The sequence below is a fragment of the Equus caballus genome, chromosome 6, assembly GCF_041296265.1.
Source record: "Equus caballus isolate H_3958 breed thoroughbred chromosome 6, TB-T2T, whole genome shotgun sequence".
In the NCBI taxonomy this organism is placed as follows: Eukaryota; Metazoa; Chordata; class Mammalia; order Perissodactyla; family Equidae; genus Equus; species Equus caballus.
Genome location: NC_091689.1, coordinates 86,227,969 through 86,241,223, shown reverse-complemented (window position 1 = coordinate 86,241,223; position 13,255 = coordinate 86,227,969). Strand labels below are relative to the sequence as shown.

General features: G+C 34.9%; 1 protein-coding gene and 1 pseudogene across 2 annotated transcripts; both read left to right on the top strand.

Moving 5' to 3' along the window:
• OR6C338P (olfactory receptor family 6 subfamily C member 338, pseudogene) lies at positions 2,259-3,197 on the top strand (annotated as a pseudogene).
• On the top strand, positions 10,010-12,951 carry OR6C1T (olfactory receptor family 6 subfamily C member 1T). 2 transcript variants are annotated; one of them, XM_023642223.2, is made up of 2 exons: positions 10,010-10,891; positions 12,889-12,951. In XM_023642223.2, the coding sequence occupies exons 1-2, from the start codon at positions 10,010-10,012 to the stop codon at positions 12,949-12,951; spliced, it is 945 nt and encodes a 314-aa protein (XP_023497991.1).
• Positions 12,952-13,255: the final 304 nt, after the last annotated feature.

Sequence of the window (13,255 nt, the reverse complement as noted above, 5' to 3'; positions counted from 1 at the left end):
TTTTTGAGGAATCTCCACACTGTTTTCCATAGTGGCTGCACGAATTTGCACTCCCACCAGCAGTGTATGAGGGTTCCCTTCTCTCCACATCCTCTCCAACACTTGTTGTTTCCTGTCTTGTTAATTATAGCCATTCTGATGGGAGTGAGGTGACATCTCATTGTAGTTTTGATTTTCATTTCCCTAACAGTTAATGATGTCAAACATCTTTTCACTTGCCTGTCACCCATTTGTGTATCTTCTTTGGAGAAATATCTATTGAAATCTTTTGCCCATTTTTAAATTAGGTTGTTAGTGTTTTTGAAGTTGAGATGTCTGAGTTCTTTATATATTTTGAGTATTATCCCCTTATCAGAAATACGGTTTGCAAATATCTTCTCCCAGTTGTTAGCTTGTCATTTCGTTTTGTTGATGGTTCCCTTTGCTGTGCAGAAGCTTTTTAGTTCGATGTAGCCCCATTTATTGATTTTTTCTAATGGTTCCGTTTCCCGGTCAGACATAGTACTTGAAATCATGCTGCTGAGACTGATATCGAAGAGTGTACTGTCTAGGTTTTCTTCTAGGAGTTTAATGGTTCCAGATAGTACATTCAAGCTTTTAATCCATTTTGAATTAAATTTTGTGTATGGTGTAAGATAATGATCTACTTTCATTCTTTTGCACGTGACTGTCCAGTTTTCCTAATACCATTTATTGAAAAGACTTTCCTTTCTCCATTGTATGTTCTTGGCTCCCTTGTCGAAATTAGCTGTCCATAGATGTGTGGGTTTATTTCTGGGCTCTTGATTCTGTTCCACTGATCTGTGTGTCTGTTTTTGTGCCAGTACCATGCTCTTTTGGTTACTACAGCTTTGTAGTATATTTTGAAGTCAAGGAGTGTGATACATCCAGCTTTGTTCTTTTTTCGCAGAATTTCTTTGGCTATTCGTGGTCTTTTGTTGTTCCATATAATTTTAGGATTCTTTGTTCTTTGTTCTATTTCTGCGAAAAATGTCATTGGAACTTTGATAGGGATTGCATTGAATCTGTAGATTGTTTTAGGAAGTATGGACATTTTAACTGTGTTAATTCTTCCAATCCAAGAATACAGAATATCTTTCCATTTCTTTGTGTCTTCTTGAATTTCTTTCAACAATGTTTTATAGTTTTCACTGTACACAATACCAGCTTTCATATGTATCACCTGCTGACATACCCAGCCCGTGCTATAGAAAGAAAATAATACAACAAATATTATTGAGAACCTATTTCATAGATAAAATGCTCATTGCTAAGAATAAAGAGAGAACAAGGCAGATAAAGATCATATAGGTTACATTTTAGCAATTCGTGCTTTCTACAAAGTAAATATTAATGAAAATTTTATTTATTCTGATTATTTCTAGAAAGAAGGCAATGAGATGTTTTGGCATCAAAAAATTCCCCTGTAAGTTCCTTCTTGTCCTTAGGCAAGTTTAAGAGTGAAAAGACAAAGTGAATATAATAAGAAAAAGTCCATTGTTGATCTAAATAAGGAACATAAAGATGATACAAACAGATCAGTATGTTCTAAACTATATTATTGATGTAGTTCTATGTGAGAATTAATCAATGTATCTGGCTTCTGTTTATTTCCCATTAATTAAGAACTTTACTCTTGTTTACAACCGAGGCAATTCTAGTATTATATATCTGTGATTGCAAACACATTTATTTCTGTTGGTCATATTTTAAATAGTATGTATTAGGAATTAAAATAATCATAGCTCTTACCAAGTTCAGGAATGGTGGTTGGGTCATCAATTTCCCCAAACCTTGGAAGACAATAAAGTTTGTAAATGGCATCAGAATTAAAATCTCAAATTAGATATTTCAGTCCCAAAACGTACAATCTTGGAAACTGGAAAACAATGTCTTAATATCTAATAATTAATAAATATTGTTGTAGAAACATAAAATTTAAAGATGTATTACACATAAAGAAAATGTGGGTACTTGTAGAAATTCTGTGTGAAGTCTCTGATGAGGAGACTTTTAACACAGATCTGTGAATACATGTTTCCTTTTCAGTAGAGGATGCATAAAATTTTTCTGCTTTAATAGGAGTGAGTGAGTGTATATTGCAAAAATGCTTACAGGAAAGAAAGCCCATTGCTTTATTTCATTGGAGCTATAAATGCCAACATTTAGATCTTCAATTCCTGTACAATTCACTTATTCTTTCTTTTTGTTTTGTTTTGTTTTTCATCAATAGATATTGCTTAAAGAAAAAAATCAGTATGAGAAACTGCACGATGATTACGAAATTCACACTCTTGGGCACATCAGACAACTCAGTTTCAGGTTGTAATTTTTATCTTTTTATTTTTAGCTTATATATTAAGCATCATTGGAAACCTAACCATCACCATCCTCACCTGGATAGACTGTCATTTAAAGATTCCTATGTATTACTTCCTCTGGAATTTCTCCTTCTTAGAAATTACATTCACCAGTGTTTGTATCCCCATATTTTTGGGGGCAATCATTACTAGAGTCAAGACTATTTGCTATAACAGTTGTTTAGCTCAATTCTTTTTCTTTATCTCCATGGGTGTGTCTGATTTTTTTTCTTCTAACTCTCATGTCCTATGATCCTTATGTTGCCATCTGTAACTCTCTCCATTACACCACCATCACAAACAAGAAAATTTGCACGCTGCTTGTCTTAAGTTCATGGCTAGAAGGTTTTCTTACTATTTTCCCACCACTCATGCTTATCTTCCAGTTAGATTTCTGCACTTCCAATGTAATTGATCACTTCTTTTGTGACTATTTCCCCATTTTACAACTCTCACGCTCAGATACATGGCTTTGAGAGATGATTGGCTTTTACTCTGCTTTCGTTACTCTGCTGTCCACATTGACATTAGTGATTCTGTCCTATGTGTGCATCATTAACATCATTCTGAGAATCCCATCTGCCAGCTAGAGGAAAAAGGGCTTTCTCCACATGCTCCTCTCACATGATTGGCATTTCCATCTCCTGTGGAATCTGTATATTCATCTTTGCCAAGCCTTCAGCAAAAGAAAGGGCATCATTGACCAAAGGAGTAGCTATTCGCAACGCTTTACTTGCTCCCATGTTGAACCCTTTTATTTATACCCTGAGGAACCAGCAAGTAAAACAAGGCTTCAAAAACTTGGTTCATAAAGTTGTGTTTTCTAGAAACAAATGAAAATGTGTATTAACATGAATGAATGTTATTGTGAGGATACAATAAAGAAAAAATAAAATTTTAACTTCTACAATGTCCTATATCCATCTCACAGATACCTGCAACGCTGAGCTCATTTGCTTAAGCTTTCTTTTTAACCTAAAAGTGACTATGTCGTGTCCTTCTTTCAAACTGTTTAGGGAGTCTATGTGATCGCTGATTTACAATTCTGAATAGAAAGCAAGCAGCTATAGAGCATAAGTCATTTTGCTGATTATTTTGAATAATAAAGATATTTTATACAATAATGGCTACAGGAGTGTACAAAGTTTTAATCAACTTACTCTTAAATTTTCCTTTTGTTACTAATATAATGGTTTCTTTCTTAAAGATACATGAAATATGAAATAAATTAAATATCTGTGATAACCATAATTTTGCACACTATCTGCAGTATATGTTCAATTCTTCCCATTCATCGGGTGGACCTAGATATTTCTTTTCCAAATTACAAATAATTTGAAGTTCATAATATCCTATATTTCTTGGTTATACTGAAGACATGTATTATGCCTTATTTTATATACTCTCCTTGTTTATCCATATTATTTTTTTTAATGTATAAAAGAGGAGTATTTAGGCAGTTACCATTACTGTTATGGCACCTGGAAATTTGATAGGAATTTCATAAATAATAAATCTTCTATAGAGAGCATTTATTCTGTGCCACATGCTGAACTAGATATGTCTATATGAGTTCTTATTTAATCTTCACAGCTAATGGCAAATTACACCTGATTATCTCTTTTTCACAAATGTGTAAATTGATGCTCAGAAAAGTAGAGTAACTTGTCTGAGGTCTTGAGCTATAATAGCCAATATGATAGCCTGATCTGAAAAAACAAAACAAAATAAACCAACAAAAATCTTGTGTTTGCTTTATTTTATACATATTTGAAAAGTAAGGATCTGAAATTTTTGCTTAGCTTTTATTAAGGACTTGCACAAATTTCTTGGCTTTTTCACTCACACTATCTCATTTGGGCATGATTATATTATTATAGACTAGTCAGGGAAGATACTAACTCTTAACATTACAATTGACATATAAATTAAAACATTAATCAATCAAAACAAGAAACTCTTCAACTGCCATCCCTGGTCAGCAAGATTGAGCAGGAAAAAAGTCTAAAGTATTAGCAGTACTAGGGTACTAAAAATTCTTATTGGAAGGTAGGTTAAAAATAATGGAACTAATGAACTTAGTGCAGTGTGGTAGATTATCAGTTTAATAAATAGCACGGAGTATTGGGTAGAGATCTGCATCAGGAATTAAGACATTTGGTTGCTAATCTCTGTCTGAAAAATAATGTGAAGGGAAACAAACTTCATACTTAGTGTTGTTGTTTGCTTGTTGTTACTTTTTTTTCTGTCTCTTTGGACACTGTCCCCTAAGCTTCCTTTTCCAATTTCAATACTAATGTGCATCATGTTTGATATTCCTTAGTGATTTTTTTACATTTCTGTTCTGGCAATTTTGATTCACTAAATTAGTCCCTTGAGCCAACGGCAGAGACAATAGATAAAAAATTAACTAGCTTGTGCTACACAAAATCTATGTAGAAACCATACCAGAGAGTTTTAAAACACCTTCTGGTAATTTTTCCTCTATTAGATATTTGCTCCTTTCTCACTCTTTGTAGTCAAAGAAATATGTCCCCTCTGGATAAAATGGAAAACTTTAGACAAAAATATTGACAATAGAAAGTAAATTTGTTCAGTGAGAGCAAATGTTTTCAGAAATGCTGGTTTCCCTGGATTACAACAATGGAAGTTGCTAATATTTTTTATATTCCAGCTATTCTGAGTGTTAGTGAGCCTATATGAAAATCAGAGGTAAGTCGGACATACAGAAGGCAATGGAAGTCTCCCAAACCTTGTCATTGATTCACTCCCTATCAACTCAACTGTTAATCAAATTGAATAGGATATATTGGAGTTATATTTTGCAACTGGAATATTAAAAAGTATAAAAAATAGGTTAGTATATTTTGATTTATTATGTCAATTTATTCATTCTCCATTAAAAGCAGGAAATTACTATCCCTGTGTCTGTGTGTTCCTAATCGAATATGGGCTATGTAATACTTTAAGAGAATAGATGTTAATTTCAGATGGTGATTATATTTGACATTGGCTAGATAAATGAATATATCTAATGTACATAACCTCTCTGACCCTTGTCCTTCATTTGAGAATAAAAATAAAAGTCATAGGTGTGTTATAAGGGCTAAATGAGATAAAATATAGAGGTCTTTAATGTTTCACTAGAATAAATAACGTCTTTGCTAAATCAGAATTACTATGAATAGCCTTTCCAAAGATAATTCCAAATAAAAGAAAAACAAAATAAGTAAAACAGCTACTCTTAAAGAATATTAAGTGCCACACGATTTATAGAGTACTTTCTTTTATATTATTGCAATTAATTCTCAAAACACCCTTGAAATTTCAACTCCATTTTAAACAGAGGAAATTGAAGCTTAAAGAAATTACGTAACTCATCCAAAGTCACGTCTATTAAGCAGCCCATTTCTATTTTACTCCATGTTTCTCCAACTGCAGAGCCCATATTCTTCCTGTGATAATAATTTATCCTAGAAAATCATAAATAAGAAATTAATAGTGTTTTGATACCATAATCTTCTTATTTTTTTACTTTCCTTCCTTGTTTAAATTATAGGTGGCTAGCCAATGAACTGAAAGTGTGAGGTATGAGTTGATATTCGCCATATACAGATATGAGTGCTACTATTTCTGAAATTATTGTCAAACGTGATTTAATGATCTCTCTTTTCTCTTGATTTATTTTCTATAAACACTGCTATGAATGCTGAGAACAGAATCTGCCCACCGTTATTGAAATGAAGAGATATAAATTATTCAGATTTCTCCAGGGAAATAGTCATCTAAAATAATTGTGAAAAAAATGTAAAAAGCACCTAATAAAACAATCTTTCCAACCACTAAATTGGTTCTCCTGAGGAATCTTTGCTTCATTCAGGCCAAGAGAACTTCTTAAAGGAATCCCCTGTCATGGCCCGAAGCCTGGAATGATCGAGCAGTGCCCAAAGAAAATTTAGAGTAATTGCGAAGCTGAAGTAGATGTTACCCACAACATTGAGTTAAAAAATTTTACTTCCCTTTAATTAGTAACCTAAACCCTGAACAACTCTTTAAACTCATAAAGTAGAAAGAAGCAAAGTGATATGATCAATGAAGCACATTGCTTCGAAGATAGGATTTGTGAAATTTTTCTGATGACCCAAGGTTTACCTGAAGAAGAGAATTTAGCAAACATAGAAAAAGTTGAAATAATTAGACTTTCAAAGTCATTACTGAGGGATATTTTCACCAAGTGCAGCATAAAACATTACTGAAAACAACAACTAAAACAACAAGAAAACACACCAGAAGTAAAATGGAACCAGTCTAAGGCTCCTCTCTCAGTCTCTCAAAGGACATCTCTGGTCCTTCAAACTTAATGTGTCATTTGAAATAGAGTCCCTTTCTTTTCTTGGGCATCAAAGAAATCATCAATATCTAGTTTATCTAAAAGATTATTGTTGATATTAACTTGATGGTAGGAATTTTGGAAGAGCAAGATATAAAGGTATTTTCAGAATGACATCTTTAAGATGCTTTGTAGCCATCTTATTTAACAAATATGAAACATTATTGTTAATTTTCATTTTGAATAGGTCAAAGAGTTTGTCTCAAGGAATTCTTAACAGGCAAGTAAGAACTGATTTTGATGAAATGGGTGGAACGAAATATAAACTTAATAGCCTAAACCATGTTCTTCCAAGGGGAAACATGGATCTGCATTCAGAAATAAAAAGCTTAAAAAATGAGTTAAATGCTTGGAGATATCCTTCATACTCTGCATGAATGCATCCTTTGGATGACTTAAAGCTCTAGGAATCATATCAACCTTGCTAAACACTGAAGTTTATTTCTCTAAAAAGGCTGACATATGAATGACTAAGTGCAGATAATTTTTTATCAGGCTTGTTTGATGTTGGCGAATGAATGCAATCCATTGAAGTTTCATAAACATTTTTTATATAAAAAGTGTAGTATACCATCCCCAATTCTGTGGTATTGAATCATCTCTTGCTAGAGTTTCTTTAAGCTTGTTTTCTCTGGTCCTAGAAGACCAGCTATATAAGCATTCATTTTCAGTGTTGCTCACATGAACACTTCCAGTATCTATTAATACCGTCCTTCACAGCTCTTCCTACATTCCTTAACCGATTTAATCAGTAGCTAAAAAGTGTAAGTCATGGTATTATTATTCAGAAAATGTTAAAATTAACAGGAAACTTAAGAGGAAAGACAATTATGCAAAAAAAATTGAAATAAGATCAAAAATACAGTGCAATGATACAATATTCACTATGAAATCATAATAATATATTTAAAAAAAATCTGGATCTCCAATACCAGTAAGGTATTGCAGAAATTTCAGTCTTGAGATTGAAACTAAATCTTGTCTAGTTGATGAGAATGCATTTAGTGAATTCAAGGTATTATGAAAAACTAGTGCTTTCATTGATAAGCAAACCCTGATTAAGGAAGAGTAATGTTACTGAGCAGGAGTAAAGTTAATTAACAAGAAGAATTGTAAAGAAATTTAAGGCAAGTAATTTTGAAATAATGTTTTGTGAAGTTTTCTTTTAAATTATATATTAAAAATTTTGGCTTCTTTTGCATGTCCTTTGTTATAAATTTACTCAATACAAAGAATTTAGGCCAAAAGATAACTACATCTTGAAAAGTAAGTAAAGTAGGAAAATACATCTTGTAAAGCAAAGATGTAACCTAAATATTATACAGCCCAGAATTTGGCATAAAATAGAGAACTACACCTGACGGCAGTAGGTGATTCAACAACAAACTCAGCATGAACTAATTAATTAGACAAGGGTTTATTTTAAACCTGCTATGACTATACTAGGCACTGGATTATGTTGCATTAATTCTGAAGGTGAGACTCTGTGCTAACTTTCAGAAATGCCAGAGCAGTGGAGGAGTTCACAGGAGATCTCAGCACAGGATGTGTGGTGGGCTGGGACAAATGACTATAAGATTCTCATGGAACTCATACAATAAATATTAATCTAGTATTGTGGGAATAAGGAAAGAGGGTGAATCTGGGTGGCATATATGTATTTTATGTACTGCAAGCTTCACAATCATTCTCATAAAGTTTACTGTTACCTGTGAGAAGGTAATGAAATGAAGTGGCCATTGGTAGCAACGTTGACATGCTGCAAATATCTAACATGCCTCAAATGTGGTGATCAAATCCTAGCTGAAGATGAGAGAAGTGGCTTGTGTGTGGGGGTGGGATGGGGGGAGTGATGTGGTGGAGAAGGCAGATACACCATGGCGGGAGAGGTCACCAGGTACGCAAAGTGGAAGAACAAGGCTAAGATTCACTTGCCTAGAATGCCTGACAGGTACTGTACAACCAGGTAATTCAATCTCATTTTTGTTGTTGTCATTATTTCTGTGTGATTCTCTTGATGCTAAATTGATTCACTACTATTTACCTTAGACACAATTTTTTGCACAGGACACCATCTTAATCTCAAGGTTTTCGGCTCAGTGGTTAAGGAACATTTTCTCCATTGAATAAAGTCTTATAAGGCTTTTATTAAGTGCTAAGCATTTTTCTGAATGCTTCACATACATTAGCTCATTTAATGCTCACGGTAACTTTATGAGACAGGCTTGTACACAGAGGGATAAACTGCATATTTAGAGATGAAGCATGGAAGCACTAAGCGATTTTCAGGCTTAGTACGTGGCTTGGATTCAGACATAGGTATCCTCATTCTTCCTTGTGGAAATACTATTTAAATTTCATTTTAAAAAAAGAAAAATTAAAACTTACTATTTTAAAAACACATATGAATAAAGAAATTAAACTATTAACCAACTTTCTCTAAGAGTCCTTATCTAACTCTTTAACTGAGGGAAATTCTTTAATATAGCAATAATAATAATAGTTATTTAAAATGGACAGGGAAATAAGTTGTATAGGAATAAAGGTCAGAAAAAATGACACACTGGTAGGCTGAAACATCATAAAATATTGCCAGGGATTCAGATGTAATCAAGCTCAATTTTAAGCCCTTCCAGCTTAAATTATTTTCCCCTCTTTCTCCCCTCTGTCTCTACATCTGAGGTTGCTCATGGCAATGACTTTAGTGTTTCTAAGTTCCAACGAAGTAGTCACACGAGTTGGAAAAGCTAAGTATGAGCAAAACTTGATAAATGGCTGAAGACAGAACCGTCACTTAAAAAAATCATGAGGTATCTTTCTCATTTTTGAGGATTCTCAACATAAGTAAACTATTAATGTACATAGACTGAGACAGTTGTATAAGGATTGGAGCAATAGCACAAAGGTGGTCCTCATTGGGAAGGAACCTCGGGGGCACATCTCTGAAAGTTCACAGGTGGTCTTTGGAGTCAGAAAAGTCTGGGAACAAATCCCTGCCTGGCTACCCCAAGCTTTGTGACATTGAGTTTTTTTCAGTCTGTCTAAACCAAAGAGTTTTCACTTGTAAAAGACAGGAAATTAAAGGATCATTGTAAATATCAGTTTGTTTTAAACTTCCCCTGAAGCTGGAAGCTTTGACCTACTACTTAGGTCAAATCCCAGCTCCACACTTGGATATGTGTGAAGCCACTATTCAACTTTGTTCTTTGTGCTTTCTCCCATAGGTCTGGCAGGAGAAAAACAAATAAATGACTGAAGAATGAGAAACCAGACAGAAACAACAGGGTTTATCCTCCTGGGACTGTCAGATGACCCAAAGCTCCAGGTGGTGATCTTTGTCTTTCTGCTCATCTCCTACATGCTCAGCATCACTGGGAACCTGACCATCATCACCCTCACCCTGCTGGATTCCCACCTCCAGACCCCCATGTATTTCTTCCTCAGAAATTTCTCCTTGTTAGAAGTTTCATTCACAACTGTCACTACACCCAAGTTCCTAGGCACCATTATTTCAGGAGATAAAACCATTTCTTTTAATGATTGTATGGCTCAGTTATTTTTTTACATTCTCTTAGGAGTCACCGAATTTTACCTTCTGGCTGCCATGTCCTATGACCGTTATATTGCCATCTGCAAACCTCTGCATTACATGACCATCATGAATCGGAGAGTCTGCACACTCCTTGTCTTTGCTTCCTGGCTGGCTTCGTTCTTAATCATATTCCCATCACTCATGCTATTCATACAGCTCAATTACTGTAAGTCCAATGTTGTAGACCATTATACTTGTGATTATTTCCCCTTACTACACCTTTCTTGTTCAGACACAAAATTCCTAGAGACAATGGGTTTTTCTTGTGCTGTTTTTACTCTAATGTTCACTTTGGCATTAATAATTCTGTCTTACATATATATCATCAGAACCATTTTGAGAATTCCTTCTACTAGTCAGAGGACAAAGGCATTTTCCACGTGTTCTTCCCACATGATTGTCATCTCCATCTCTTATGGCAGCTGCATTTTCATGTACATTAATCCATCAGCAAAAGACAGAGTATCTCTGAGCAAGGGAGTTGCTGTGCTCAACACCTCAGTGGCCCCCATGCTGAACCCCTTTATTTACAGCCTAAGGAATCAGCAAGTCAAACTAGCCTTCATGGACATGGCGAGGAAGACTCTATTCTTCTCAAGCAAGTATAAACATGCAGTGTCGTGAATTAGAGGCACAGTGAAGGGAAATTTAAAGCATAAATATGAGTCTTGAGTAGCCTCTTCGAATCAACATGCCTCCATGTCATTCTTGTTTATCTTTTTTTTCTAACAGTTTGCAAGCATATTTGTTTAATATATTTCTCATGCCACTAAAATGCTTTCCTTACGTCTTTGCGACATACCCTTCTTTGAACAATTTTTTAAATTACAGCCTTTTCAATAATTATTTTGAAAGTGAAAATGTGTTTGAGTTTTCATCAGGAAAAAAGTGATCCTTAGAAATGTTGGAATGGCTTTATAAATATTTATAAGGTATTGCACTTGCTATACACAGAAAATATAATTTTATGATTTTTGTTTATTTTTTTTAAATTGCAGTGCATGGTTGTGTATCTTAGCTGTTGTTTGCTTTTTTCTCTTTTTTTGCTGAAGACAATTTGTCCAGAGCTAACATCTGTGCCAATCTTCCTCTTTTTTTTAATATGTGGGTTGACAGCACAGCATGGGCACCAACAGAGTGGTGTAGGTCTGTGCCTGGGAACTGAACCTGGCACACTGAAGCAGAGCATGCTGAACTTACTCACTAGGCCACCAGGGCTGGCCCCTAGCAGTTAGTTTTGATTCTCTATTTGAGCTGCTGCCACAGTATGACAACTGACAGATGTGCAATGTGGTTCCACGGCTGGGAAATGAACCCAGGCTGCTGTGGCAAGAGCAATGAATCTTAACCACTAGACCACTATGGCTGGCTCTGATTTTTATTTATTTTTCTTAGAAATTCCCTTCTTTACCTTACTGATGTTCTAGGAAATATGTGAAAAGTTGCTACATAATTTAAAGAAAATGTAAATGCATTCATTTGAAAAGCAAAAAATATTTTCATTACTCATTTTAATTGGGTATCTCCATGGAATTTTTCTATTAGTAAGGAAGCATAGGCCAATATCAGTATACACTTTTTAGGGCTATGTGCTAAGTATATCTTCATATTTTTGAGTTCGTGGTATTTCTTTATATAGAAAGATAGATAGATAGATAGATAGATAGGTAAACAGGTACATACATACATGCATACATGCATACATACGTAGATATAGTAAAAAAAATAGTGGAGAAATAGATACCAAATTAATTTCATTTTCTGTAATTGAGTAGAAGGTAAACTATTTTCTGTCTATCAATAGCTAAAAAAAATAATACATAGGTCTATTTCTCGGATTTTGGACTAGTTTGAAAACAGCAATTATTTATATCTAAACAAAATTATTTAAGGTTAAGATTCATACAAAATAAAAGCTCCACAAAAAGCAGTTCTTTATGAAAGCTATTTTGAATTCTCTGTCATTTAGGTTGTAAATTTCTGTGCCTTCAGGGTTGGTTTCTGAGAATTGTCATTTTCCTTCTGGTCTGAATTGCTGCTGCAGTTTCTCATGGTGTTTGATGAACTTATCTTTTGTCGGGGCATTTGTGGTAGTATTAGGTCGCAGAATCCACCTGCTACCACTAGGGGGCAGCAGGAGCAGAGTTTCTGGCCCCAGCTCGTCTGCTGGCCGCTGTGGGGGTATTATGGGTGCTTGGCTAGGCCTGGGGTACGTTCAGGCGCTGGTGGGGATTGTGCTTCGTGGGCTGGGCTTCCTTGCTGGACTGAGCTAGGGCCGCTCCTCGGCTCCGCAGGGGCACGGTGAGCTCCCCCTCCCTGCCGGGAAAGGGATCAGGAGAGGTTGGCTAAGGGTTTCCTGCTGCTTCTCCCCACAGCCGCCCTGGGACAGGTAACTTCTTTCTGTTGTGTCCACTTCTTATGGCAGCTGTACCTTCATGTATGTGAAACCCTCTGCAAAGGAGAGAGTGTCTATAAATAAAGGGATGGCTCTGTTCAGTATTTCTGTTGCCCCCATGTTGAACCCCTTCATTTACACACTGAGAAAGAAACAAGTGAAAGATGCTTTTAAGCACATGGTGAAAAGGATAGAATTTTTCTCAGTGAAGTGAACTGCTTTACTGATATTACTGAGGTTATAAGTGAAATGAAACGAGAGTGTGGAGTGTGTCACAGAGCTCTTTGATATTTTTATTCAAATAATATTACTTATCTTCTGACTTATAATTTCCATTGTGGCTTACCTAACCTTCAAAGTCTAACGCTCATTGCAATTTTTCCCTCATGCTGAAAGCACACATAAAAAAATAATTCTTGTTTATGGTCAAACTCATTTTCCATCTTATTTAGTGCTTCTATAGATTTTCCTTCAAATTCTCCCTGAGGAAGAAAAATGGGACTTCATTTTCTCCATAT

What these genes read in the sequence shown, in the direction of transcription:
- OR6C1T (XM_023642223.2), top strand. Translation starts at nt 10,010, where the DNA reads ATGAGAAACCAGACAGAAACAACAGGGTTTATCCTCCTGGGACTGTCA. An exon ending in ACAGCCTAAGGAATCAGCAA is followed by an intron (nt 10,892 to 12,888) that starts GTCAAACTAGCC and finishes ACACTGAGAAAG; the next exon opens with AAACAAGTGAAAGATGCTTT.